This window comes from Anolis sagrei, chromosome 5, assembly GCF_037176765.1.
Source record: "Anolis sagrei isolate rAnoSag1 chromosome 5, rAnoSag1.mat, whole genome shotgun sequence".
Taxonomy (NCBI): Eukaryota; Metazoa; Chordata; class Lepidosauria; order Squamata; family Dactyloidae; genus Anolis; species Anolis sagrei.
The window spans coordinates 47,456,825-47,484,287 of NC_090025.1; the positions used below are offsets into that span (position 1 = coordinate 47,456,825).

The window sequence follows — 27,463 nt, forward strand, 5'->3', positions numbered from 1 at the left end:
CCTTGACTATGCAAGTATTTTAAATATTAACTGAGTGCTTCATTTCTTGTCTGGTCATGTTTTCTGTTCCTAGGAAACACTATCCAGCAAGGAGGCTAACTGTACCATTTCTGTTTGACAAAATTATGTTCTATTACATTCCACAGACATAAGCAGCCATTTGATAAAACTGTGTCAGGGCAATGTATTGTCAAAGGCTTTCATGGCCGGAATCACTGGGTTGTTGTAGGTTTTTTTGGGCTATATGGCCATGTTCTAGAGGTATTTTCTAGTGATGTTTCGCCTGCATCTATGGCAAGCATCCTCAGAGGTAGTGAGGTCTGTTGGAACTAGGAAAATGGGTTTATATATCTGTGAAATGACCAGGGTGGGACAAAGGACTCTTGTCTGTTGGAGTTAGGTGTGAATGTTTCAACTGACCACCTTGATTAGCATTTGATGGCCTGGCAGTGTCTGGGGCAATCTTATGTTGAGAGGTGATTAGATGTCCCAGATTGTTTACTCTCTGTTGTTTTGCTGTTGTAATTTAAGAGTTTTTTAATACTGGTAGCCAGATTTTGTTCATTTTAATGGGCTCCTCCTTTCTGTTGAAATTGTCCACATGCTTGTGGATTTCAATGGCATCTCTGTGTAGTCTGACATGGTGGTTGTGAGAGTGGTCCAGCATTTCTGTGTTCTCAAATAAAATGCTGTGTCCAGGTTGGTTCATCAGGTGCTCTGCTATGGCTGACGTCTCTGGTTGAAGTAGTCTGCAGTGCCTTTCATGTTCCTTGATCCATGTTTGGGTGCTGTATTTGGTGGTCCCTATGTAGACTTGTCCACAACTGCATGGTATACAGTAGACTCCTGCAGAGATGAGAGGATCCCTCTTGTCCTTTGCTGAATGTAGCATTTGTTGGATTTTCTTAGTGGGTCTGTAGATAGTTTGTAGTACATAACTTTCCTAAAGTTATGTACTACCCTTCATCTAATATAGTCAGAGAGACATACATACTCTTACCCATTCCCATGTTCATTGTCATAGAAAATCTGCTGGCTGTACTAGGCCATGACATAGTGACTGAACAGATATTTGGACCTAGGTTTTCCCGGTTCAGGTCTAACACAAGTCACCTCCCAGTCATGACTTACTCTGCTAATCATGTTCCAATAGATTTCTGATTGTCATGGAAAATTAAATTAAATGCCTGAAATAAATGGTCTGTGGTATACCTCTGAGAGGACAAAAACAATGTAGATTGTTTCTTGCATATTTTTCAATAGATGTAGCTCACCAACAGGTTAATTAAGTCTCTGTAAATAACTGGGAAAACAGGATGTGCCATATAGCAGCGCTTAATTGTCACCAGATGTCAGTTGCAATATAACAAGATAACTAATCAAACCTGAATTTTACATTTACATTCTTCTACTGCACTGTTATGCTTCTATTTTTAATAGGGTCTTCTTGTGCAAATCTGCATAAGAACTGGCTTGTGCTTATGGGTTCTCTGAGCTCAGCAAGAAAAAGGCTGAAAACAGGTCATTCTTTATATGCGTGTCACATACATATGACAATAGCAATATAGAGTTTAACTTCTGCATCTACTTCTAGCACTTTTAAAAAAACACCTGAATAAGGTGAAAGGTTGTAGCCTGTCAAAACAACTGCCATTTAATCCCAGGTATATTTGGGAAAAGTAGGATTTTTTCCCCTAACTTTTCTTTGAACCTTTGTGGAGTTTCTTTACAGACACATTTCTGTCAGTGAACCATGGCAACAGCGTTTAATTATGTTAATAAAATTCCTAACAATGTGACTTTTTGTTTGCTTTTTTGGTAGGACAAACATGCCGTGTTGGTTAGTAAGAAAAAAAATCTGGTACTTAATTAGTGGCCAAAAAATTCAAGTCTATGACTTTTTTCATCAGGCACCATTCTACAAAAAATGTTGGGTTGGAGGAAAGAACTAAAGGCACAAAAGGTGACCGGATGCTGAAGTCACTAAGTCTGCATGGACAGAGGCTTATATTTTAATGGCCATTCTTGTCTTAAGACTTCAAACAAAATTTATGGGTTTATGCTTTTCCTCTTTCTCCTCCCCTATCTTTTGCTGCTTTCCAGTCATCTTTGTGTGACTAAGAGATCTGGAGATTTTGAATGTTTGCCCATTTTTATTTTTGCATTTTAATTGGACTTAATTAAATTACCTGCTGAGAATGGATTTTAAGAAACTTTTTTTTCAATCCTGGGTATCTGTAAACTTTAGAAGCACTCATTGTTAAGTGAGGACTTCAGAACAGCCTCAAGACAGTTCCCTTTTTGAAAATGTGGAAGGTCACAGCACTTGGAAAGGAATGCTTCGCTTGATATGGAAGCAGATCTGTTTGATTACTTTAGCAACGCACCCTGCTCTGAACTGGCAAGTTGGAATAGAGCTAATTTTTTTCACTCTCTTTAAGAACACTACAGCAAAATAGGTAGCAAGATAGGTGGCACAACAGGTTAAACCACTGAGCTGCTGAACTTCCTGAACGAAAGGTTGGTGGTTTGAATCCAGGGAGCAGAGTGTTAGGCCCAGCTCCTGCCAACCTAGCAATTCAAAAACATGCAAATGTGATCAACAGGTACTGCTTCTGCAGGAAGGTAACGGTGCTCCATATAGTCATGCTGACCACATGACTTTGGAGGTATCTACGGGCAACGCTGACTCTTCGGCATAGAAATTGAGATGAGCACCCCCCCCCCCCCCCCCCAGTGTCGGACGCGACTAAATTTAATGTCAGGGGAAACCTTTACCTTTACTAGCAATATAGGCAGAAATATTGAAAGGTCATTTTGAAGTTTTCCAAGTAAGTAGTTAATGGTTTCCAGTCTTTTTTAAAAAATGTTTTCATCCCGGTTCTGTAGTCTTCTGGTCAGTTTGTCCTTTTTAGAGAGCTCCACGAGCTTCGTCATCCATTCTTCCATTGTAGGTGTTGCCTGTTGTCTCCAATATTCTGCAAACAGTATCCTAGCTGGGTTGTTGTAGGTGTTTTTGGGCTATATGGCTATGTTCTAAAGGCATTTTCTCCTGACGTTTCGCCTGCATCTATGGCAAGCATCCTACAACAACCCAGTGATTCCGGCCATGAAAGCCTTCGACAATACAGTATCCTAGTTGCTGATACCATTTATTGGAAGATTATCTCATGTTCTTTTGGAATTCGTTTGTGGATGTAACATAGTAAGAATGTTTCTGGCTCAAAAATAATTTTAATGTTTGGTATGTTTGCCATTATTTTGTAAGTTCTTGTCCAATACTTTTTAGTTTGTGGATATCACCACCACAAATGATAAAAGGAACCAACCGATTTATTACATTGCCAAAATGTATTTTTTTTCCTCTTAGGTTGGATTTTTGCTAGTTGTTCTGGAGTTAAATATCAACGGTACATTCTCTTGGAGGTCATAGTGGCAGGTGAATTTTATCCTCCTTTTCCACAAGTATGCCCGTATACTCATTTCAATATTGTGTCCAATATTTTGTGCCCATTTGATCATGTGACCTTTAACTTGATCTTTCTCTGTATAGTTTTTTAGTAGTACATTGTAGAGTCTAGCAATCAATATATCATTTCTTTGCAGATGTGAATCTAATTCTGTATCTACTTCTTGTATGCCCATCTTTTGATTATCTTGCCATCTCTGATGTATTTGAAAATATTGGTACCCGGAGACTGAGTGACCTTCACTGAAGTTAAAGCATCATTTCCACCCAGTTCCTATTTCATACAAGAAACATGGTTGCTTTCCTCAAGAATTTCCTTGTCTTTTCCTTTTGTTTAATCATTGTTTTCTTTACCCTTGTACATTGTATTTAAAAATTCAAGAAAAAGCTTGCTATTCCATATCTTGCCTCTAGGTGGCTCTGTGGATATCAAGGAAGGCAACTAACTACACATCAAGCACTGCATGTACATGCCTGTCTTGGAAGATAAAGAATTCATATGGGTAACAGACCTAGCAGAGATGAAAATATTCAAGATAAAACTGGATAGGGTATCTGTTGTTTCTCACAAGGTGTTCACCAAAAAGCTAATCAATATTCAATTGAAGGAGCCAAATATTGCAAAGTAAATATACACAGGAGACAGTAACTCTCCTAGGAATGTACACAATAATATAACACAAAAAATGGTCAGAATCATAATCTAGGATGCATCAAGTAAGGGATCAGTGCTGGTTAAACAATATTAATTTTAAACGATCAGATCTCTTTAAGTGGAAAAGCTCAACTTTCAAGGAATGACAGAACTCTAGTCTAAGGTCAATGCAGCTTTGGAACAGGATATTGGACAATGAAATAATATTACGGTCAACATAAAACACACTTTTTAGATCGCCTAAGAGTCTTCACTTGCTATTAGAACTGCAGTGGCAAAGTTCTAGACTGATGGGGGGAAATAAGCATGCTGACTAAATTGAATGTTATGTGAGGCCAATAGCTAGTATTCCTCTAATGGGGGTGGGGGAATATCTACATATTTTGGTAACTTCCAATTGACAATTAAAGGATGAATAAACCCCACTCATTGCCTATAATTTAAAGTACCACACACACACAAACACACACACACACTGCACTCAGAAGTCTGGGCTCACCTAAGTGATGTGGCATTATTTCTGGTTTCCGTTTTATGTCAAATTTGGACTAAAATAAAAATTGGGAAGCTGATGGTCCATGCCCAAACTATCTCCCCAATATAAAAATGGATATTTGTGAGGCTTCGTTTGCTATATACATGCCTGACTTATGGAAATAGAGCAATGATTTCCTTTACAAGGAAAGAGTGTCCCAGATCCTTTAGCCCCTATGTCCTTCAGCCATGAAAAGCATACCTATGCCTAAATTTACTGGATCATATCTCCTGGATAAGAAAACTGCTTTAGTCTGGTGATTTAAGAAATTTGGACCTTATCCCTTGCATTAAAAAAAAAACCTGCCATAGAGACAGGGAGACCCAATACTTCTGTATTCTATTTTTCATCCTGTTAAGGTATTTCAGATAGGAATGCTGCTCACATTCAAAAGATTCTATAATCATAATACCAAGTTCAAAGGAACAGTCACATTGTAATAGATATTGCCTTTCATGTCTGTCATCTACTGAATCTTTAATCTTGTCAGATGTGCTTTCTAAGGGCCCTTCCACACAGCCATATAACCCAGAATATCAAGACAGGTCTGCTTTGAACTTGATTATTTGAGTCCACACTGCCATATAATCCAGTTCAATGTGGATTTTATACAGCTGTGTGGAAGGGGCCTAAGTCTAGCTCAGAACCTAAAAGACATTATCCTGTTGGTTTGAGGAATCTGGCTGACAAGTTAAACTCACATGTGAACTAATAGTTCAATTAACATGTGATATATCATAATATCCAATTCGGAGATCTTGTATATTATTTTACATATCTTGGAAAGTTCTCTTTTTGGGTCTAAGGTCCCTTCCACACAACTGATAAAATCCCACATTTTCTGCTTTGAACTGGAATCTATGGCAGTGTGGACTCAGATAACCCAATTCAAAGCAGATATTGTGGGATTTTCTGCATTGATATTCTGGGTCATATAGCTGTGTAGAAGGGCCCTAAGATAAATTGAATCTTCAGCCATTCTAGCTGTGGTTTGTGGGAGTTTTAATCAAAAACTTTCTCATACTCTGCATTGTTTACAAGTGTGTTTCTGGAACCCATTTAGAGTGCTGTCCCCTCAACCCCAAATGCTAGGATTCAGACTATCTCTCAGCCCCCTTCCACACAGTCCCTATATCCCAGGATCTGATCCAAGACTATCTGTTTAATCCAGATTATTTGGCAGCGAAGACTCATATAATCCAGTTTAAAGCAGATAATGTGGGATCAGATCCTGGGCTATAGGGCAGTGTAGAAGAGGCCAAAGATGCCTGAACCCATTCAAATATGCCAGATCCCCAGTATTGACTACAGAGTTCATATTCACATCTCTTCTGTTTAGGACCATGCAGGAAACAGGGACATCATGTGGTTCAAATGGTAAGGTGGAGGACATATGTCCCTCAACAATAGAGTGCCCATGATCTTCTCACCAATTACCTCAAAAAATGGAAATGACTTCTCAACTTCTAGGTAGGTGTACTATTAGGAAAGAGATTTTGCTACATTGTAAGGGGGGGGGGGTCTGAAAAAAGCATGCATGTGAAGGGGAAAACATAGCAAACTATCCCCATGACACTTATAGGAGCTATAATTCAAAGATGTAACTTTGCAAACTTTTGATGTCTTTCACCATACTTTTAGGTTTTTTTAATGCAATGCTATCTTTGTTTACTCAGAAACAATCCCCATTGAAGTGCATCTTGCTCCCGAGGAAGTGAGAGCAGGATCATAGCCTAAGTCACTTTTGGGAGCGACTACTATATGTGGGGATGCAGAGCAGTTTTTGGCAGAGGAGACACAAAGTGCAAGGTAAGGCTTGGACAGCAGTGATAGATAACAAGATTTATCTCGCAGATGTCAGAACATCTACAGGACAGTAAAATTAATCCAGTAATGGCCACAGGCCGCGGTTTTAAAATACAATATAAGGATCAGTACATGCTAGATTTACCAATGGCCTGAACTAATATACTTTTCTCCAGTGCTGTCAGGTTATTTTTAAAAAGCTGAATAGTTTGAGACACAATTCACAACTTCCAGCAGCAGCATAGTGTAGCAGGGAATATTAGTCAATTGAGCCAAATTAGCAAACACGTTTTAGACAAATGCCTTTGCTATAGTTCAGTGGTCTTTTTTGGACTGTGTTATCAATACAGAGTTAGTTGATGTTTAGAGATATAAACAGATCCAGCACAACCATTAGGTAGAGCCAGGCAACTACCATTTTGAATACAGACAGCGATTCCTCCTAGATTTGCGCCCTGCCCTGTGTTGCCTGTCACACCGTACGCTAGCCTGTCATCTTCCCAGACAACCAAGATCACTGATCTGTCGCCAATGCTGAAGCATTTGGGGATACTATTCAGCACCTTGGACAATTCCTTGAAAGTTCAACAAAAACACAAAATGGCTTCACCTCCCCACTAACATGCTACCATTCTGATGAAGGAAGATTGACAGGTTTCAGTATGTGCAGTGGAATGGGGATACTTCTTTTGTCTTGTGCAGTAAAAGGCCTGGCACCAATTACAGATTATTTCTCATATGTTTAAGATGATTTGCTTATAAGATGGAAGAATAACTAATCAACATTGTTTTCTTTTTAAAGGCCTTTTTGCTTTACCATGGTGGTCCACACTCTCGTTAAATCTAGGACAAACGACTGCAATGTGCTCTACATGGGGTTGCCTTTGAAGACTGTTCGGAAGCTTCAAATAGTCCAACGAGAGGCAGCACGGTTAATAACTGGAGTGGCATACAGGGAGAATACAACTCCCATGTTGCGCCAGATCCACTGGCTGCCAGTTTGCTACCGAGCACAATTCAAAGTGCTGGCTTTGGACTATAAATCCCTAAATGGCCCCAGCCCAATTTACCTGTCCAAACGCATCTCCTTCTATGAACCATCACGGAAATTAGGATCCTCCGGGGAGGACCTGCTCTCCATCCCACTAGTGTCAAAGATATGATTGGCGGGGACGAAAGAGAGGGACTTCTCAATGATTGCCCCTCAGCTATGGAACTCTCTTCCTGGTAAGATTTGATCGGCCCCCTTCCACCTGTCCTTCAGAAGGATGATAAAAACTTGGCTGTGGGACCAAGCTTTTGGGACAGTGCAATAAGGCAGCAATAGGAAACCTTACCATGTCAACGAGATTTGATACAGAGATGGAGACAGTTTTAAATAGTGGATTTTATTGTTGAGATAAATGATTTTAATGTTTATGTATGTGTATAATCTATTATGTCCCGGCATTAAATGTTTGTATGGTGTGCTCCACCCTTCAGGGTGAGCAGGGCCGAATATAAATGTTTAAAATAAATAAATAAATAAATAAAGTGTAAAGAAATAGAGAGAAAACTGGGTTTTATTTTTCTGGTTTATTTAGTACATTCTAGGGTGCAAAGAACCACTACCTATTTTTCTTAAAGCTCATGTATTCTTATTTAACTTACAGAGCTCAGTGGCTATTTTTGATTTTCATAAATGGCATGGACACTGGGGATTCTGGGCTTTGTAGTCTATAAATAGCTGCTTCCAGTTCTGCTAATATGCATGCAGGTTTCAGACAAAAATGCTGGCTCTGAATGAAGGTTGCGAGCCAAAAACTATAGAGTGGGCAGGCTGGCGAAGAGTAATTTGGATTGCATAAGGACTGGAAATTACAACACTGCAGGGTGTATGAGGTCTATAAATTCTCTTCCTTTTCCATCTGGGATGAACTTAGCCCAGTACAATATTCTAATTATATCAGATCAGCATATTTCTTTTATTGCTTTGCAATACATTTCAGTACAGTCATTTATGAGCCAAAAATGTTGGGAGTTAGTTTTTACCAATTACATTCTTAAGTAGATAAGCCAACATTTTTTATTTTTATTTTTAGAATCCATGTGTACTCTCTCCAAAAGATGATCTCATTCAGTCACAAGTCATTCTCTATTTAACTATCCACTGTAAAACATTTCAAACTGCTTGCAATCAGCAGGCTATGGAATTCAAATAATATACAGAATTTAATTTGTTATTAGATTCCAAATACCTTGTGAATATGGAAGGTCAACAATGTCTCCCTTGCCATTCAGGATCTTATATGGGAGTTCATGTAATTTCCCAGTGCTATGAAGGGAAAGACAACTGGGGGAATAAATTTCCCATCCACTGCACTAAAGCTATACTGGAAATATGGCATGAAATGGATCTCTTTCTGATCATATTTTGTGAATTAATCAGAGAGCAGGTGGGTGAAAATTTAAAATGCACCCCCAGTACATACTGTATTGTAATTTAATAATCAGGTTTTTATGTATTTGTTTATCCTGTATGTTAAAGACCTATGGTCTAAGCCAGACATGGGCAAACTTGGGCCCTCCAGGTGTTCTGGACTCCAACTCCCACAATTCCTAACTTGGGCCCAAGTTTGCCCATACATGGTCTAAGCACTAAACAATTTATTTGGTATTTAGTACAATTCTATTACAAAGGGTTGTATGTTTGTCATTTCTTTGATGCTATTTTTCAAAGTGATATACCTTTGCAATGCTGCTTGTGAGAAAAAAGGAGAGCGGGAGAAAAACTGAAAGAGAAAGAGAACGTTAGAATCCATCATTTAATTTCTGAAAGTCTTCTTTGTGTTTCTATTGTGTTTCTGTATTTCATTTTTAGAATTCAATGCGGGGTTATTCAAATTCAAGAAGACATAAACAACACCATGTAATTCACATGGCAGTATTTAGGGATATCTGATATTCAGGTTTATGCCTCTGAAAATGGACCATTTGTCTGCTTGTTTTTGATCCGTTCAGATGCTGACTCCAATAACTTCCATTTGCCTAGACATCTCTTGTGATTTATGATTCTCACACAGGGATCATATAGCGGTAACTTTAAATTCTAAGAAAAGATATGTCTGAAAATGCATATACAATATTGTATCAAACTGATGTTCTTCTACAGCTGGACAGGATTTCCTACTTGCTTGGAGTGAGCATTCTTTGATGACCAGTTCCAGCTCCCTGACTCGGAGCAGGTGGAAAACCTAAACTCCAGATCTGGGATCTGGCTGCTTTCTCTCGCTCCCTCTCTCTCTCTCTCTATGCTGTTTGGCGCCACCAAGAATGGGGGTAGGAATAATAGTAATAATAATATATTTTTTATTTCTATCCCACCACCTCTCTCTCCAGGGGACACGGGGCAGCTTACAACATAAATCATACAGCAAAGTGCAATATAGTAAAATGAAATAAACAATTAATAACACATCCAATCGATGTAACACATAAAAATGCAGCATAACCAAATAACAAAATCAACAATAAGATTATAAGCATTAGATTAAAAGATAGTCATTTCTATGAGCTAAAATAGCATTGCCATTGAGGTAGATGCATATTCTAGAGACTGACTAATCACTATCAAAAGCCTGTTTAAATAACCAGGTCTTCAGGTCCCTCCTAAATGTCGTGAGGTTGGGTAATCTCCCTGGGGAGGGTGCTCCAGAATCGGGGGCCACTACTGAGAAGGTCATCTCCCTTGTCCCCATCATTCTCACTTCTGATGGAAGCGGGACTGAGAGGAGGGCTCGAAACAAATCTAAAAAATAACTCTGCAAATAGAGACTATCTCATTAGACCTTATGCTATGTGGTCACCATCTTGCAAATGACTGAGGCTAGGAGCTGTTTGTGTGCTGGGAGAGGCATCTAGAGGTAATCATTTGAAACTCTGCACCCCACTTTTTCAAGTGTTAAGTTTCACCCATGGGTGCTTCATGGTTGCTGGCATATAACAATTTCAAATTGGGTTCATATTTTTTAAATGTATTTTCAAATATATTTTCTATCTCCATCAAAACTTATGCAAATCCCATTGATTAAGTGGATAGCTGAGGTTAGCAATTGGAAGTGATCCCAGATACTTTACAATTAAAAAAGAGGTTAACAAATCCAAAACTGTTCAAACACCCATTTTAAAAACAAAATGATGACCTGTAATTATTTTGTTTGTTCTATAAACATTTTTAATTTTAAAAATTGCTTATAGATAAATCAATGGAAATATCTGATCTCTGTCAAGATATAAAGACAAAGCAAAATAAGGATGTTGAATAAAATGGTTTCCAATATACTTTAGGCGTCACTTTATGAAATAGATTATTCCAAAAGAATACCTATCTCATGCTTTTTCTTGTTGAGAAAATCCATTTTCATACAAATGTATTGAGTTACTTTCATATTTTTCCTTAGGAGACAGCAAAAACATTCAAAACTTGGCAGACACTTAGGTAGGTAAGGCAAATAGACTTAAATAGGATTAACTGCATTAGACAACCATATGCAAGGCACACAAACTGAAGATGATGCTGTTTTGGAAGCTTCCTTCCTTTTAGAAATTCTGTTTAGTTTTACTGATGATATTACAGAAACAAACACCTGTGATATCCCAAATTATTAAAGAAAAATATGTTACAATCCATTATTGTAGTGCACTAAATACAATAACAGAAACACATGGCTCTGTTACACTGCCGAACAGACATGATGAAATCCAAACACTACTGGATAAATACTATAGCTCATTGTGTATTTTTCTTTCTAACCTAATAAATAAATTGCAACTGAAATAACTTTCCATACCAAAAAATAATATTGCAATCTGAATCACTACCACACAAATATGAATTATATTACAATTAGGACATCTGTGGCCCTGCAGGTACTATTAAGCTGCAACACCCATTAGCTCCACATTGCATGGCCAATACTCGGGGATTATGGGTATTTTGTAGTCCAATAGCATCATGGTCATCACTGGTGACAGCTATTTTAAATCCATCTGTAATGTTGTTGAATGACATTTATGTATCTGTGAGTATACATCCATCATAACACATATTAAACAAAACAAAAAATCCCACGCCTGTATTCCCATTATATAAAGACAGACGTGTGTGTGTGTGTGTGTGTGTGTGTGTGTGTGTGTGTATATATATATATATATATATATATATATGATATCAATTTTATTACAAGATAATTTTGAAAGACATAATCAAGATATTGGCGCTATTGGTTTCGAAATTTTATGGGGGGGGGGGGACGACGACTGCCAATTACTAGCTACTAGAAGGTAATAAGTCAAAATGCATTCCTTTAATAGCTATCATGCAACAAGTTGTTTATGTCCTTCTTTTGATTTTGTCCTAATTTACAGTACCAGATACATTTCTAATACTTGGGGGTGTGGCGGGAGGGAGAGGGGAAAGAATCTTGTAACCCACCTCCCATTTCTGGAAGTCTGGCAATTACTGGCTCTTGAAATCAATAATCAATGTGGGAATGTAAAAGCCTGCTACTTTTCGGAGTTCACTGATGGAGCTCAGCCCAAAACAATTGACATAAAAGACCTTACTCCTTTCTTTTTTACTCTTCTTTTTTAGAACTTCTTGTTGTTTTCACATATCCTTATATTGACTCCAACTATGATAGGGCTTTCTTGGCCAGATTTATTGATGGGAAGTTTGCCATTGCTATCTTCTCAGACTGGAGGAGTGTGACTGGACAAAGGTCACCATGGCTGAGGAGGGATTTAAGTCCTACTTCTACTCTCAAACCACTATACCACACCTGTGTCCTTTTGGCAGGTAGTACCAAACAACAACCAGAGCATTTTTCTCTGATTGTCTGTATATGTGTTTATTTAAAATTCCATGGATATGTCCCTTTAGAAATCTTCTACCTTTGTGGAAGGAACATGAATTGAGGATGCAGTGCCACTAAGTGGTAGGACCCGCACCTTAGTCTACATGCCTGTATCTTCTTCAGATGTTTAAAAATACCTTGCAGGTTAGCTCCTTCAATACCATTTCCCCAACCTTTTCCACCGCATAGACTGAATCCCACTAATATTACTATCTATGTAACCTGTTGTGTTTTGCAGCTATGAGAATGACAACACTATTTTACTGAGTTGCTGTGAGTTTTCTGGGCTGTATGGCCATGTTCCAGAAGCATTCTCTCCTGATGTTTCACCCACATCTGTGGCAGGCATCCTCAGAGGCTTTGAGGTCAGTTGGAAACTAGGCAAGTGAGGTTTCTGTATCTGTAGAATGTCCTGGATGGGAGAAATAACTCTTGTCTGTGTGAGGAAAGTGCAAATGTTGCAGTTGGTCACCTTGATTAGCATTTAATGGCCTTGTAGCTGATTCCTGCCTAGGGTATCCTTTGTTGGGAGGTGTTAGCCAATTTTAACATTCACACTTGCCTCAACAGCTGAGGATGCCTGCCATAGAGGTGGGCGAAACGTCAGGAGGGAATGCTTCTGGAACATGGCCATATAGCCCAGAATACTCACAGCAACACAGTGATTCCAGCCATGAAAGCCTTCTAACAATACCTTGTAAAACTACATCTCCCATGATTTCGTACCACTGACCCAAGGCAATTAATGTGGGGTCAAACTGCTTTGAACTTTGGACATTATTTTAAAATACAGGCAGTCCCCAAGTTACAAACAAGGTAGTTCTGTGGGCTTGTTCTTAAGTTGAATTTGTATGCAAATCAGGACAGGTACATTTTTTAAGTGTAACTCCAGCCAAAAAAATACCAAATAGGATAGGGTAGGGTTAACAACTGGGTTGTGTTTGTGTTGCTGTCTGTGCCCCTGTTCAGAAGATTTCACCATACTTTCTGTCCCTGTGAGATTTGATTTTTGAAAACTTTGGCTTGTTGTGGGAACAAGGATTGGTGAGAAAGCTTCAGTGGAGACAGCTTTTCCCCATGAGAACTCTTTCTGGGGTAGATTTCCCTTCCTAGGGGTAGATTTATCTCACTTCCTGTTGTCTCATCTCCGCTCTTAACTATGAATCATTTGTAAGTTGGATATTTGTTACTCGGGGACTGCCTGTACTATTAAAACAGAAGCTTCACTTTCTGCTCCAATGCCCATTTTGACCCATTTGTTCACCTTTGTACACAGTTGGGCTCTGCTTCTAGTTTGCAAATTTTGTAGATTTTAACAAACTGGTCATTCAAGAAAAGACAGCCATGTGAGATTGACGGTCTTTCTTCCCCTTAGGACACAATGGAAACTTGGGATGCTATCAATGTGACAACTTTGCTTTGAAATCGGAAATCTAGTGTAGAAGCCTATGGTGCTAATAGCTCAATCAGAGAAAGATGAAAAGTGATGAGAAAGGAAAGAATTTCTGGACCATAACATCAGCAGTTATGAGACAGCTGCTAAGACTTTAGAAGTATTTACAGACAAAGTCAAGTGAAACCCAGAAACTAGGGCACTGTTTAATTGGATTTTTAAAAACAAAAATCACCCTGAACTCAGCAATTTGTAGTGTAAATTGTCACTACCAAGTATTTTTTTCAGCATAAACTTTTAAGTTAGTTACACAGGAAATATCAAAAGTCAGGATAGTATGCAACTGTAAGTACCCATAATTAATACCTCGATTGGGCTGTTGTGTGTTTTCCGGGCTGCATGGACATGTTTCAGAAGCATTCTATTCTGACGTTTTGCCTGCATCTAGATACAGGCGAAACACCAGGAGAGGATGCTTCTGGAGCATGGCCATCCAGTCCGGAAAACACACAACAACCCAGTAATTCCAGTCTTGAAAGCCTTCAACAATACATTGAATATTTCTATGGGGAGAAACTGTTCCAAGGCACACAGAAATTGGAAATGGATGCCTGCCATTGATGCAGCAAAAGTCAGGAGAGAATGCTTCTAGAACAGGGCCATACAGCCCGGAAAAGACACAACAACCCAGTGATTCCAGCCATGAATGCCTTCGGCAATACATTGAACGTGTCTACGGGGAGAAACTGTTCCAGCAAACACAGAAATTGGAAATGGATGTCTGCCATAGATGCAGTGAAAGGTCAGAAGAGAATTCTTCTGGGACATGGCCATACAACCCGGAAAACAACACAACAACCCAGTGATTCCGGCCATTAAAGCCTTTGGCAATACATTGAACATCTCTACGGGGAGAAAGTGTTCCAAGACACATGGAAACTGGAATGGATGCCTGCCATAGATACAGGTGAAACGTCAGGAGAGAATGCTTTTGGAACATGGCCATACAGCCCGGAAAACATACAACAACCCAGTAATTGAGGCGCTATGTCTGTTTTATGTTGTTTGTTAATTGTTGTGGATTGATGTTTGATCCTGTTGTTACATTTGTTGTGTTTTTAATTGCACTGACATTGTTGTGATAATTTTTACCATGTAAACCGCATTGAGTCGCCTGTTTGGGCTGAAAAAATGCGGTATAGAAATAAAGCAAATAAATAAATAAATAAATAATAATTCTGGACATGAAAGCCTTCGACAATACAATACATCAATTTTTCTTCAAAATGACCAGAAAACCTGTGTTTATTTAAAAATGCTATCCAATTAAACCTATTTCTAAATTTTTCGAAGTGATGATTTTATAAGAAATAAAGTAAATAAGACCTTTTCTCAGACAGACAAAAATATTATTCATCATCCTTATGTTCTAGGCTATTTGAAACAAACCCAGGCAATCTGGAATTGAAAATACATAACCATAAACAACGTAATATATAAAATGAAAGGTTAATATAATACTACCAGCTGGCCGGCATAAAAAGATCAAGCATGGATTTCTGTATGTAAATCCCTATTTATTCCTCCCTTTCCATATTATTGATGAACTGCAACCAACAACACAATTAACTTTTTTTTCTACTGAGTTACTTAAAACACACAAGCAAAAGATAAATGCTTTGCTAATGTAGTTCTAACATATGTTCCTTCAGTACAATGGGTTCAGAACTCAATAAGGAATGGAGAGTTAATGCATGGCTTTCTAACATTTTCCTTTGAACTACAAATGAAGACCAGTAATGCCATTACACTGAGCAGCTAATTCAAAGAAAAGTTAATTAATAAGAAAAACGATCTCCAAATTATATAAGACTGGACCAAGACATTTTGCTCCCTATGGGAACCAACAGATAACATTGCTCCATCTCCCATTTTTCTCTAACCTTGGGCATGTCTATAATCTTTCACTCAACTCAACCTACTTCACCAGAGTTGATTTCCGATCACATAAATTGTAGCATTCTACTAAGACTTTTACTGCCCTATCTCCATCCTATGGAATCCTAAAATGTGAAGTTGGTTAAGGTACTGCTTTTGTTTGGGACATTGTACTTAAATATCTCACGAATCTCACCAAACTACATATCTCAGAATTCCACATGTTTAACTGACAAATAAAATACTACCATGCTTCTATGATTGTGCAATGTGGATATCCTACCTACAGGAAACACTGCTGGACTATCAAGCAAAAAAATGGGTGCTAGAAATAATTTCATACGAAAGCTGACTGGCACAACCTGGAGATCATAATCAGACACAGTGAAGACATCTTCCCTGGAGCTTTGCTACTCTGCTGCTGAGTATAATGCCCAGTATGGAATACTTCTCACCATGTTAAAACCATGGACATGGCTCTTAATGAGACATGCCGCATCATCAAAAGATGTCTACACCCAACACTGCTGGAGAAATTATACTGTTTAGCAAGCATTGCACCACATGATATCCGTCGGTAAGTAGCAGCCAATAATAAAAGGACCAAGGCATTGACATCTCTGGTTCATCCTCTGTCAACCAGCATCCCAACACCTTAAATCAAGTCCCTAAGATCTACAGAGATATTTGCAGGAACACCTCAGCAAGTGAGAGTCCAAAAGTGGCAAGTTAAAAGCCAGCACCTCAATCAGTGGCTGAGACCAGATGAAAAACTCTACCCTGGACACACAGAAGACTGGGCGACTTGGAAGGTGCTGGACAGACTACACTCTGGCACCATGAGATGCAGAAGGAACCTTAAGAAATGGGGCTACAAAGTGGAGTTCACGACATGTGAGTGTGGAGAAGAGCAAACCACAGTCCACTTACTACAATGCAGTCTGAGCCCTGCCACAAGTGGCCAGCTTCTGGTCAAAGGAAATCTACCATAATGCCAAATTTTTAGCTTTGTTTGTGATTTTTTTATAACTTATTCTCAACTTGCTTATATTATAACTATATTCTCAATTTGCTTCTGACACAATAAATAAAAATCCCATAAATTGATATAACAATCAAAATGAAGAGGCAGCATGCACAGACCTTTTATTTCTTTAAAGAAAACGTAGAATGTGCATATTTTATGAACACATGTACACTCATTCACAAAACAAATGGACTTTGAAAAATTACAACTCCAAAAATGGGCCAGATAGCAAGGCCCAAAGGTGTATGTATGTATGTATGTATCCATGCATATATATATATATATATATATATATATATATATATATATAAATGTGTGTCTTGTGTGCATTCAAACTTTTTTTGACATATGGCAACCTTAAGGATTTTCTTGGCATGATTTGCTCAGAGGGGTTTGCTTTGCTTTTCCTCTGAGGTTGCTCAAGCTCACCCAAAGTGTTTTCATGGATTCAGACACTGGTCTCCAGAGTCATATCCAACATTCAAATCATTACAAGCATGCATGAGAAATGAAGCTTTAGCTTTAAAGAGTAACTTTTCAAAACTTTGTTATGTCTAGTTCAAGGATGTGAATTGTGAGTCCCTCCAGATGTAGGATTGCAACTTCCAACATGCCTCACCATTGTGTATGCTCATTAAGGCACGGCAGGAGGTTGGACTAGATGACGCGTGTAGTTTCTTCTAACTCTTTTATGCTAAGGCCATTGCAAAATGTAGTTCAACAACATCTGGGGGGCAGCTCAATTACCGCACCAACAAGGAGAGGTAGAGAGATGTGGAGATACAAATATTGCTGTTGTCCATTATGTTATAAACAGCATGTAAAACAGTAAGCTTAGCATGCAACACATCAAGCTGTGCATCACTCAGAACTAACATGAATATGCATTGGGGCAAGAAAACTCTAACACCCAGCTGGAGGTTTATTTTAGAGTGAAATTGGGGAGGAAACTGAATCCTGAAAATTGACATCAATGTTCACAACCTAAAAGTTTTATGAGTTGCCATGTTTGGTAGGCAGACTCCTCTGCTACTGCCAACAGCTTAGCTAGTCAGCAACTGCTACTGACACTGACCAAGTAAGTGAAGGAATTTTTCTTGCCTTTTTCTGGTTCCTCTCCATAGCTCTCTCCAAAGGTAGGGTGGTTAAGGGACAGATGCTGTTACAATGCATCAACTGGTGAGATAGTTCATCTCACATCATGGCCAATTATATTTGTGTTAGGAACCACACATTTCAGCTAGGTTTGCTGGCTAACTTTTGTCTGAAATAGGGATGGGCATGTGCCAAGGTTTGGAGAGCCATGTTTGGTTCTTCTGGAGGTGCAATGATTCAGAAGAACCCTTCCAGTTGGATCATGCAGTGGCCATAAGTGATCAGGGTTGTTGTTCTTTTTATAAAGGAGTGGCTTTTTGGTTGAAATAGGATGGAGTGGCTTTCAAGAGCCACATGGAAACCTCACTTCTGAAGGCTGCATGTAGCCTATGGATCACATAATTTCCACCTCTGGTCTATAAAGCAACACTGTGCTGTGTTCATCTTACAACTCTACAAAGGGTTCTTTTTTGCACTTCCTGCCTGGTGGTTTGTACAGCCGAGAAACAGGAAGAGTGTGGTGTGTGTGCACACATGTAGCAACTCACATCAAATGCTTTATCTCAGCAATACAATGATAGCCTTAAGCCATTTTGAAAGAGGCACCCCTTACCTCCTTCTGTTGTAAGTGTACTTTCTTTTTTAACATTACTCCTGTGTTGAAATATACTAACCAGAGCCTTTCTGGTTGTTGCCTCAATTAAATTTCTGATCCCTATTGGCAATCACACTTAGAGGCCCTTCAAAAGTGTTTTTCTTACCCTATTTTTATTTTTCATTGCATCTGATGTAGTAGGCTGGGCTCCCTGAAAAAGCTGTTACTCTCTAAGGTGCAAGAAGACACTCTGCTGTTTTTTACTGCAAGTGACTAACACAGTTATTCTCCCCCCTCCTCCCCAAATTCGTAAGCTATATGAGATAAAAATTAATCATATCACTAGAGTGATAAACAAGGCCTTTTATTTCTCCATAACTGAATGCACAATGATTAAAAATTGTCATCATAATAAAAAAAACCCTTCCTCTGCAGAAACACTCACTTAATATTCATGAGAAGAAGAGAAGACATGTTTTCTTCTTTACACCACATGCTTCTATATTTATATTCAAAACATTACCCACCAATACTTGTGCCTTATGAGTGAAAAATAAATTTCACATCGCCAGGAATGCTGTTGAAAATTTTCTCAAAATCCCTATTAAGTATAATTGCATATTGAATATTTTATGCAGGCTACAACCTCATTTTTCTGCATAGCCTGAGAGACGTTCAGAGCTGTCCAGTCATCAAGAGCTTTCCAATACATGTGTGCTGTTTACAAATGTTATAATATAATGAATCTACTCTGTATACACAGTATAACCAAACAAGGGCTTCTGGATAAATTGGAACACGGTGCTCAGGAGACAAAAAAGAAGCTAGATAGACATCAGACAGCTTTGCAACATTTCACAGATATAGCTGGGTGTTGTATGATCAAGATTGACAAAATTTATTAATGAAGACACACAAGCTAGAAAAAAGCTGTGGCAAGTTATTTTTCCTTAGCCTAGTGGAAGGGCAAAATTTCTATCCCCTCTTCTTTCCCACTGCTGAAGTGAGCTGAGGGAAATAGGAAGCAGAGAGGGAAACAAACATTTTAAATGCAATTGGAAAAGTCAGATGACAGGATTAATTGGGACCATCCTGGCTAAACTAAGGGCACTTCCAGACAGCAACAAATTATGGATATTAGTCAGTGGCAAAAAATTCTGGGACTTCAGAAGAGGTCCACATATAGACCTGTTGGTCCTGAGATTTCTGCCTCCGTTATCCACACTTGCTCATGTGGCCTCACGTAAGCTGCCCCGAATCCTCTTGGGGATAAATAAAGTATTATTATTATTATTATTATTAATTGCTTTGTTGTGGGATTTAGAGGCTCCCAAGATGGCCACTGTGGGACTTCTGCTGGAAATTTCGGCAGATTTTTAAAAGGTTTGATTAAAAAAAAACTTAAGAAGATGTGAATTATTGTATAAGTTCTGTTCCTGGTTTAAATAAGCTGCAGGGCCATCTGTGCTGTTCTGTATTATACATGTCTGATCCTGATTGCTCTTACTGTGAAAAGATGTACAATGTTGCCTAGGGGGCCACAACTTTGTCCTGGCCAGAGAAAATGTGCCCTCCACATGTTTCATGAAATTTCTGTCACACAAACAAAATTTTCGCAATCTACTCAACTGCCACTTCGGCTCAGAACCGGGATATTACTGTACCTAAAAACGGCGTCTTGCCACCCTCCTGTTTCCTGTGTAAGCTCCTGGAATAAAGGTACTGTCTGGACAGGCCCTAGGACAGTTGGAGAACACATGTAGCAACTGATAGTCCTTCTTAAAAAGTACTGTTGCCAAAGGAAAATCTGCACTCTGAACAACCCATTTTTGGGGTTCAGTGTAGAGTTGTAGGGCCGTGTTCTGTTATATAAATGTGGGTAGAATTCAGGCTCCTCTTAATCACTTCTTGAAGAGATATAAGTCACAGTGAAGTCTTTTCTGACACTTTCAGTATAGAACTGAACCAACTGTCATGTCAATGACCAATAAATATGGCTTTTTATCATTGAGATACAGGGATAGAGTGACTAAATGCTGCATCCTTGGAGAGATCAATGTTACTTTCCAGCTTAATACCAGAAGTTTACAGCTGTGTGTTTGTCTTCATGGCAAACATCCCAACAATCGTTTTCATCAATAGAAAGCACAGATGCGAAACACTGATGTTTTTGCCAGATTATGACATATGGAAATCATAATGTGTGTATGTATTAAGTGATGCCAGAACATGAACAAAATACGTCTTCATCCCAGCATTATAGATGTGGATAAATTGATTTGTGGACAAATGCCCCAGACCAGAGAAAAATAGAGCAAGACAGTGTGTGTAGCATATGGGTCTGATCTGGCTTGCCAATACTTTTGCCCAGCATATGGGTCTGATCTGGCTTGCCAATACTTTTGCCCAGAAACCCTCCCATTTGTCCCAATATGGTCACGTTCCAAAAAAGCTGCCACATCCCTGTCCCAGGACTATAATGAAAGGAACAATGTCTCCAAAAGGATAAGCCTTGCTACCAAAAAAAGGCCTATAAAAGACATTTCTCATGTAGGACCTTGTGTAGTCACCCATTATGTGAAGTAGGGTCTTACAAAAGAACTCTGGCTAGGATTGATAGAAACTGCACTCTGATAACATCTTGAAGCATACACATTCCATAGCTCTATTCTCAACCAAAGGAAACCTACTGAATGAATGGAATTAACACAAATGTTAATATATTATTCAGTCACCCAACAGGTGTACTCTGACTGAGATTAGCAACAGAGTTTAGGTTATAACAGCTCTTCTTGTCTCTTTTAGATTAAAATATGGTCTCATAAAATGACATCAAACTATTACAATAAAATAGAAAATAGGTTAAATAACAAAGCACTAGAGTTATCTACTGTATGAGCACCATGATTTCGCTACATCTTAAGGTAATCGAAAAAATTATTGTCACGACATTGTTCTGGTGTGAATTGATTCTAACTTTGTGTCTATGAGATGTTTACCACATTTTAAGAAAGAGAGTTTTCATTTCAAAATAACCATAAAAGAGAAAAATACATGTCACATGTTTGTTACAGACTCACACTAGTTTTTTTGTGATGCTCATTCGTAATAAATATAAACTCAGGACAATGTCTCATAAACGTCTTCTGATTGTGTGTGGATTTCCTTAAATTTTAAAAGAATTTTTGCAGGTTCCGTTTTTCAAATAGGGATTTTTGGGGGAATATGACTGTTTAGTGGAATACTGTTGAATCGTGCATACAAATATGTGTGTGTGTGTGTGCTTGTGTGCGAGCTCGCTGTAGAATAACTACTTCATTGGTTTTAGATCTTAAGCATCCCAAAGGTGCAGTCTGCATATATGTACTGCCTAGTGTGAGACACTGAAAAATAATCTGAATTATAATAATAGTTGTTACAAAGCCTATCTACCCCAAAGAGTTAGATACTGGAGTCAATAGAAACTTTATAATAAATTGTGAAGAACCAATAGACAATTTCACAGCAATCAGGACCAGAGAAAAAGTAAATGCGGGAAGGGGAATACACATTTAAGTTAATCAACTACCTGATAGCTTCATGAGAAGTTCAGATGCTGCTTTGACTGACATGTCCTGCTGTAATACATTTGCTGGCACTTCCTGTGATTTGAGATTCTCATCGGGAATGCTTGGAGCAGATGTTTCAGGTTCCTGGCTGAAAATGTAACTGGATTTAGGCAAAGTGGAGCTTTCATTTTCCTCATCTTTCGGTTCATCTTTCACTTTGAATATTGGAGTCAAGGGTTCCTTTTGATTTGCAGCTGTTAAGAGAGGGGGAGAAAGGGATTTGATTGTATGAATGCACCATCAGAAGGCAGCAAGCTCACAGGAGAAAACAAAACAGAACAACCACTGGGATAAGCACTGCAGAAGGAACTCTATAAGGAATCAAATTGGCCAGGGCTTAGGAGATGCACTAAATGTTGCCACAAAATATTGCAAACATAAATATAAAACTAGTGAAGCAGAAATTACCATCTCTCTAACAGCACCACCAAATATATAAGTGGTAACGTTATCACAAAAAAACCATGAAGGACTCCAGTAGTAGAGAAGCTACACAAATGGAAAACAAGCAGGGAAGGAGAAAAGAATGCAACAGAATAGAAAAATTCTGAATTACTGCCCTAGGGCAGTGAGTTATATACTGTATGTTTTCACTGTTAGTTCACATTATTGTTTTCGAACACTCATGGGAGCTCATGTCCTTCTGTTATACAATGAGGGAATCCACATATTTTACATACTATGCCATAAAATTAAAATCTAAAAGGTCTCAAGGTATAATACATACGCCCTGGTTTCCAGTTTATCCTCACAACAACCTTGTGTGATAAATGTGAGATAAAGTCAAGATAAATGGATATGATTGGCCCAAAGCTACTCTTTGAGTTTCACAGTTCATTGGGCATACATGCTGTAGATCAGCTACTGATGGTTTAAGTGATGATTTCGAGAGGATTATGAGCTTTCCTGTGGCACAAAGTGATGGGCTCTCAAGTCAGGGAAGTTGTGGTTATCTCTGTGAGAAAACTGGCTCAGAAAGTGCAGAGACTCAAGGGCATTCAGGGGGTCAGAAGTAGCAACAGCAGATATGGAATCGAGTGAAGAGCTGAGTGATAAAGAGGATTCCCATGGGAACCCACCTGTAGCTATGGAGATCAGCAAAGGTCTTCATTTATCAATCAGAGCTGAAAATAGATTACGTCGCTCAGAGAGATTACATGGGAAAGTTGTGAAGGAAATTCATGTAAAATGGAATTGTTTCATGGGTGTCTATTAAACAAGTTATTTACCTTAAGGTCAGTTCAGGCAACACTGTATTAGAGTGAGAAGCTAAGCCTGAATTCTCTTATTCCTGGTTCAAGTCAAGCTTTGATTTTGGATTTTATATATATATCCTGGAAGTTTTCTATGTTCCTGTTTATGTTGTTCTGTTCAAGTTCTACTAGTAGTTATGCCTTCTTGATTGTGGACATGCTGTATCTGTGATCTTTGGCTATTCCTGTACTTTGTCACCTCTGGAACTTTATGAGACATTTGGATTATCGTTTGGTTATCACCTGTTGCTAAACCTTTTTTGTACTATATATCTTCCTTTCTTATTCCTATTTTTATATGCTTTTAACATGTGTTTCACAATAAACTGTTTGCCTGGACTCTTGTGTGCAAATAGGTATTTCCAGGCCTGGAGTGCAACAGTACAACTCTCAGGTCTTAACGTAACAGTGCTAGATGGAACTGGATAGGGCTGTGATACTTGTTATCAGTGTTAAGGGAAATAGGCACTCATGGAAAGTAGCAACTGGCCAAATCACAAGAACTACTGCAGTCAATGCACTAGTCTAGAGTGTGGAATCAAAGGTCTACAGGGCCAAAAAAAAGTAATTGTATGTGCTCATGCTGAGAATATAGCTTGCTAAAAAAAAATGCCTGGATTCGCCAGGACAACTGAATAGCAACTGTTCTTTTACTGAGCTCTAAAGTCCACATTCATGATGAAAGGGCCTCAGATATTTCATCTTTACACCATCAGAGCCTTTTTATCCACTAACAGAGAGTGTGTATGAGGGCTTGTATATGACCAATCATGTGAGCCAAAAGGTCAAGGCAATAACAGAGGGGGAAAGTCTAGAAATACTATTCAAGTACTGTTATTAATTACAGTTAATAAAGGATTTGCTTCAGTGTACAGTTTACAATTAGTGATGGAAAAAAGTAGACTATGCTAGTTTACCTAAGAGTAAATCCCACATATATAATACAACTTTCTGTTGGCAGGAGGAGGCTGTAAGGAGGGGGGAGGAACAGTATCCAAAGGAACTATGTTCTGGATTAAAACAGGAAAATGGAGAGTGATCGGCATAGGATGATCAGCTGAGACACAGACAGCTGTCAGGAGGCCAGGACCTGAGTGGAGCCAAAGAATCAAGCTGGGAGTCAGAGCCAGAGCCATTTGTCTCAGTTAACATCTTAGAGCAGAATCAGTCTGCAACAGCCTTCCCCAAGAAAATGCCTTTGAGATATTTTGAACTATAACTCCCTGCATTCCTAAAATTTAATTGTGTTGGCTTAGGTTGATGGGAATTGAAGTCAAACTTATCTGAAGAGTGGCAGGTTAGAAAGGATGGTCTGTATTGCACTGTCACAATGCTTCCAGCTAAAGAGCTGATGGTCCAGTACAAGACGCAGCGACTTATGGTTAACCACGACTTCACCTGTTTCCTGAATGTCAGGATTGTTGGGGCGGTTCTAACCTCTGGTGGGAGAGAGTTCCAGAGTCGCGGGGCCACTACTGAGAAGGCCCTGTCCCTCGTCCCCACCAGCCGCGCTTGTGAGGCTGGCGGGACCGAGAGCAGGGCCCCTCCAGACGATCTTAGTAATCTTGATGGTTCGTAGGGGAGAATACGTTCGGAGAGGTAAACCGGGCTGGAGTCGTTTAGGGCTTTATAGGTTAACACCAGCACTTTGAATTGTGCTCAGAAGCTAATTGGCAGCCAGTGGAGCTGGTGTAACAGCGAGTGGTGTGCTCCCTGTACCCAGCACCCGTTAGTAATCTGGCTGCCGCACGTTGGACTTGCTGCAGCTTCCGGGCAGTCTTCAGAGGCAACTCCACGTAGAGAGCGTTGCAGTAGTCTAAACGGGATGTAACCAAAGCGTGGACTACCGTGGCCAAGTCAGCCTTCCCAAGGTATGGGCACAGCTGGCGCACAAGTTTTAGTTGTGCAAAAGCTCCCCTGACCACTGCCGAGACCTGGGGTTCCAGGCTCAGCGATGAGTCTAGGAGAACTCCCAGACTGCGAACCTGCACCTTTAGTGGGAGTGTGACCCCGTCCAGCACAAGCTGTAACCCCGTACCTTGTTCGGTCTTACGACTGACCAGTAGTACCTCTGTCTTGTCTGGATTTAGTTTCAATCTGTTGTCCCTCATCCAGTCCGTCACAGCGGCCAAGCACCGGTTCAGGACCTGAACAGCCTCCTTAGTAGCAGGTGAAAAGGAGTGATAGAGTTGGACATCATCTGTGTACAGATGACACCGCACCCCAAAACTCCGGATGATCTCTCCCAACGGCTTCATGTATATGTTAAACAACATAGGGGACAGTACTGAACCCTGCGGGACTCCACAGTACAATGGCCGAGGAGTCGAGCAGGCGCCCCCTAGTGACACCTTCTGGGAGTGACCCTCGAGGAAGGACTGGAGCCACTGCAAAGCAGTACCGCCAAGACCCATACCTGCGAGGCGTCCCAGAAGGATACCGTGGTCGACAGTATCGAAGGCCGAAGAGAGGTCCAGTAGAACCAACAGGGACACACTCCCCCTGTCCAGTTCCCGGCGCAGATCATCCACAAAATTTTCAATGTTCTTTGAAAATGAAGACTTATTTACCTCTGACAGATAAAACAAGGATAATTCCTTCTGGATATTAGTACTGTCAGAAAAACAATGTGCATCAATCAACAACAGAATGTATTTTGGAAGAGGCAGGTACAATTTAAAGTCTCTTAAAGGCTTTAGCTGGGATATTCATCTCAACAGAATCCACTCCTTAGAAATAAAAACAAAAAGTTCATACAACTGGAAGAGGCCACAGGGACCATCTAGTTCAGTGGTTCCCAATCTTTGGTTCTCCGGGTATTTCGGACTTCAATTCCCAGAAATCCCAGCCAGTTTAGCATCTGAAAGGAATTGTGGGAGTTGAAGTCCAAAACACCTGGAGGTCCAAAGGTTGAGAAGCACTGATCTGGTTCAATCCTTGCCAGCAGGACACAATCAAAGCACTTCTAACAGATGGCTATCCAACCTCACAAAGTCCTCCATCAGATATGTACACCTAACCTAACCAGCATATTTGTGTCTTGGGAAAACAAGTTTTGGCTACCCATTCTAGAAGACGATCTTAAATACACATTTATTGGGAAAAGGTACTACTTCACCCTTAGCTGCTACTCCAGAACTGCAAAGCCTTAAAGGCTATTTTAGACAGTAATGTCCTTTGGAGTCTCATGCACACACACACACACACACACACACACACACCATTTTAGATCTCTAAGGCTTCAGAATAACAGAGAAGAGACCTCTGTGGAATAAGAGATGGGTCTGCCCATAGAGGTTTCCAAATCATGACTTCAGAGGCAGTGTAAGCAGATTGTATGAATCTGACACATAATTACCTATCTTTGGCACCTTTCCTTCTTTAATTACCCCTTCCATTTTGCTCACTTGGGGGGATGCCTGCAATCTATTGATCTAGGCCAAAGCACGCAATTTTCCATGGGGTGGAGGAGAAAGGATAACTGAACCACCCTCAGGCTACCTCTCCTTTGTTGTTATTGTTCATATTATAATAAATAGAAATGCTTACTTAAAATGTTGGTAGTACATTTTCCAAGCTCACTAAATAAAACATAATTGCATACTGCTTTATGGGTTGGAACTCAGTGAAGTACCATGGCGCTGGTCAAATGTACGCTATTTTAGATATACATTGCTCTGATCAATGGGTTTAATTTCTTACTTTAGCATAACATCTTTCCCCTTGTGTGGCATTGACATATCTATCAAGTTTACATTTTCATCTTGGAGATATATCTCACTCCTTCAGTGACTTTATAACATGTTGCTAGGTAACACTGCACACAAGTCAGGCTTCAGGACCTTTCGTTAAGACACTATAAAATAAGCTCAGGGGGCTTTTTGCATGAAAAATGCACGACTGGGTCCTTAGTATTCCTGTCTGCTAAACACTAAAGAGTAACTTGTCAATTTCTGAATAAAAAATTGCATTAAGAATGGCGGAGCATTCAGCATCCAGGCCCTCTTCTCACTGCCAACAAACACACTTTCCCCGCACGATCACAGGATGTATTATTATTAATTTAATACTTGTAAAGGACCAAAGATATAACATATACTTAATTTAAATTGGGACATATACGGAATGCAGCATAAATCTAAATGTTTACAGCAGTGGAATATATAGATTTCAAATACATTCGGCCAGCAGGCTT

The 27,463-nt window shown here is 39.4% G+C and overlaps 1 protein-coding gene across 4 annotated transcripts in view; it reads right to left on the bottom strand.

Annotated features, from left to right (window-relative positions):
• The window catches only part of ZNF827 (zinc finger protein 827), a 170,876-nt gene that overhangs the window by 78,111 nt on the left and 65,302 nt on the right, over positions 1–27,463 (bottom strand). For all 4 annotated transcript variants that reach the window (XM_060778876.2, XM_060778877.2, XM_060778878.2 and 1 more), the window contains exon 5: positions 21,976–22,209. In XM_060778876.2, coding sequence (XP_060634859.2) covers positions 21,976–22,209 — 234 coding nt within the window. The remainder of the gene's footprint in view (positions 1–21,975; positions 22,210–27,463) is intronic.